The sequence below is a fragment of the Saccostrea echinata genome, unplaced genomic scaffold, assembly GCF_033153115.1.
Source record: "Saccostrea echinata isolate AGI-Se365-2 ecotype Australia unplaced genomic scaffold, CSIRO_AGI_Sech_v1 ptg000028l, whole genome shotgun sequence".
Taxonomy (NCBI): domain Eukaryota; kingdom Metazoa; phylum Mollusca; class Bivalvia; order Ostreida; family Ostreidae; genus Saccostrea; species Saccostrea echinata.
This window is the reverse complement of record NW_026889777.1, coordinates 3,180,300-3,183,200: the sequence shown is the minus strand read 5'-3', so window position 1 is coordinate 3,183,200 and position 2,901 is coordinate 3,180,300. Positions and strand designations below refer to the sequence as shown.

Here is a 2,901-nt window from a genome sequence, read left to right as displayed (position 1 = left end):
TGTAAATTATATTTAATTTTATAATCCTGTTAATTACATTTTATGACATTATAATCACTAAAGTTACATGGTTTCTACACCTACACCCTCTCTCTTCATTAAGGAGGGGAAGAGGGCGCTTAATGTTTTTATTTCCAAAACAAAAAGCACTCTTTGAAATTTTTGTTTGCTTTGAGTGAGAAAAGAAAGTTGAAAGGCACTTCATGGGTTATTAGAGACCAATAGATTGTAATGAGGTTAAATAATTGGCTATTTACAAAGTTCTTTATTTCCATACAAAATATATCGAAATACCGCACCGATTGTGTTGTTTAAATTTTTTATAGTATTTGGGTTTAATTTCCCCAGTTTCTTTGAAAAATAATAATAGTCTTTATTGAAAAAGTGAATTGCAAAACTATGAGACCATTTATAATTCCCATTATACAAAACTGACTCCCCAGGAAAGAAAATACAGTTAACTTCATAAACGTGAATGTATTGTGGATACTTTAAGGAAAGATTCCTTGCCATCTTTACTGAGTTTTTACCCCATTTATTTGGATAGTAGTCTCTGTAACTGTCAATCCATATGTTTATAAATGTGGCGTTTTTAGCTGCAAATATGACCGCATTTGCCACGCCTCCGTCAGGACCTCTATCCATTGTACACTCTTTATTTCGGAACTCATTAACCGATCTTAGAATATATTGATCTGTATCAAGGTATATGCCTCCATACTCTGAAAATCAAAGAAAGGGAAAAATTAAATTAGTTTATTTTGCAATATTGCAATATCTGTTTAACCTATTATTATATGTATGCCAAATAACCCGGATAAAGCTAATAAAGAAGAATGATAAGTGCAAAACCACATTTAACATTATCTCAAGTGTACTGTGGAATGTCTGTCTTGATTTAATTTGGTCTTGTACCTTTTAATATTTTAAGCCTCATAATATCAGACTTGTGTTGAACATATATGATCTTCTTTCCAGAAATCTGAGTTGGAGGCGTTAATTTGACGAACACGATGTTGTTGACCAATGTTTGTAACAAATCCCACCACACACCAAATGGCAAAACATCATAGTAAAGAAACATAAAACAAGGTTTTTGGAATTTGAACACACTGTAGAAACTAACAAAATATATGAAATCGAATTCACGTCCTCCAAACCATACATAGTGAACTATATTTGGTACTAGCAAATGGTCTGTACAGAATTTATCAATTACTCGTGATAAACATTTATCGGGAAAGTCAAACACATGGGTATTGTTAAATTTCATTGTAGTTTCTAGGAAAACATCATAATCTGTGCACCTTGGAATCAATCTCCCTCCTTCTGCATGGGACTTTCTGAAGATGGTTGTATTCGGATCTAAGCAACCGACGGAGGTTGAAAAGCTCCAGTCTGAGCCCCCGATTGGTGTAAAATCTTACAAAAAATACACTGTACACGTTTAAATAACTGTAGAAAGAAAAGGGAATAAAGTAAAGAAAGCATATAAATAGTACGTTCTTTCTGATTAAGAATTAATCTATTCAATGAAATAAACGTTCTTCAACAAAATTAATTGATGACTTACTGCTATATAAACTGGGATAACTGTCATTTCCCTGATTCCTCTGATAATACAAAGACATCTGAATATCACATGATTGATCGAATAAAGAATACGCACTTTTTCTTACAGTAGAAGATTTGTGAAGAGACTTTGATTCAGTCATAAGTCTTACTGGCTTTGCATAAAACATTTGCTGATTTGAATATTGTTTTGTCAAGTTTCGACTTCTGTTCACGGGTAACACTACTCTTGGAACTACAGTCTTCTCAAGCCTCTTTGTCCAAGTATTTGAATTGTTACAGTAGAGCATAAGGACAACAATCCATAATAATCCAACAAGAAGAGGTGAATGTCTGAAAAAGCAAACAGTAAGTCAGAATGAAATTCAAACAGGTTTTGTACATGTATTTAATTGATTACTATGATAGCTTTATAAAATATATTACGTAACCCTTTGTAAGAAAGATGTTACATTGATATACATGACGTTATTAATTTTAAAAGAGGGGAATAAATTGACCAACAACAACAAATTTGCACTTAATCCTTTTTTTTATATCATTATTTAGCGTTAATTGTACGTTTTGAATTTTTAAGATATATAATTAATACTAGAATATACTATTAAGCTCAATTATAAGATATAAAATAAAATTAAAAATGTCTCATAAATTCTTAATATTAAATAGACGAGATTGTACAATACTAGACTATGATAATAGCTTTACAATTGGAGAAAATAAAGTCGTTATTAAGACTACATTACTTATTTCAAAAGACATAACTTAAATACCTCTACCTTTGATAGAAATGAGATTGCACTTTGATATTTACCGTTTTAATTGCGTAAAACTTCCCATGATGAACCTCCGGCCAATTTGAATACCTGGTTTATACAAATTCTATTAGCATGTAAAGTTATTGCAGTAAATACACAGAAAAGCAGGATTCAGAATTTAAAAAGGTGAAGAGAACGAACAGTGATCGATCTCAAGAAATTCTACAAACAATACAAATTTATGAACAGGGCCCTGGAATTTCAGACATAGGATCAGGTGCCTAGGAGGAGTAAGTATCCCGTGTTGACCGGTCACACCCGTTGTGATCCCTTTGTATTGATCACGTAGACAGAATATTCCGTAGTCAAATTTAGTATAAAAACAAAGGCCTAACAATTTGCATGAAAATGTCAGCCTATTTTGGACCCAATGATTGTATTTGCTAACAAGGCCTTTATAACGACCATAGAATTTACGAAATGCTAACTTTAAATGAGGTTGTTGAGTTCCCTGTATCATCAACTTATCTGTCGGCTTAAAAATTGATCGTATTCAGAGCAAGTTCTTAAG

The 2,901-nt window shown here is 32.0% G+C and overlaps 1 protein-coding gene across 1 annotated transcript; it reads right to left on the bottom strand.

The window, feature by feature from the left end:
- Nucleotides 1–249: 249 nt before the first annotated feature.
- Nucleotides 250–1,631, bottom strand: LOC133193906 (uncharacterized). Its single transcript, XM_061329820.1, has 3 exons — nucleotides 1,574–1,631; nucleotides 916–1,422; nucleotides 250–722 (listed from the first exon to the last, which is right to left on the bottom strand). Exons 1-3 carry the CDS (start codon nucleotides 1,629–1,631, stop codon nucleotides 250–252), a joined length of 1,038 nt encoding a protein of 345 aa, XP_061185804.1.
- Nucleotides 1,632–2,901: the final 1,270 nt, after the last annotated feature.

What these genes read in the sequence shown, in the direction of transcription:
- LOC133193906 (XM_061329820.1), bottom strand. Translation starts at nt 1,631, where the DNA reads ATGTCTTTGTATTATCAGAGGAATCAGGGAAATGACAGTTATCCCAGT. An exon ending in TTATCCCAGTTTATATAGCA is followed by an intron (nt 1,423 to 1,573) that starts GTAAGTCATCAA and finishes ATTTTTTGTAAG; the next exon opens with ATTTTACACCAATCGGGGGC. An exon ending in GAGGCTTAAAATATTAAAAG is followed by an intron (nt 723 to 915) that starts GTACAAGACCAA and finishes TTTGATTTTCAG; the next exon opens with AGTATGGAGGCATATACCTT.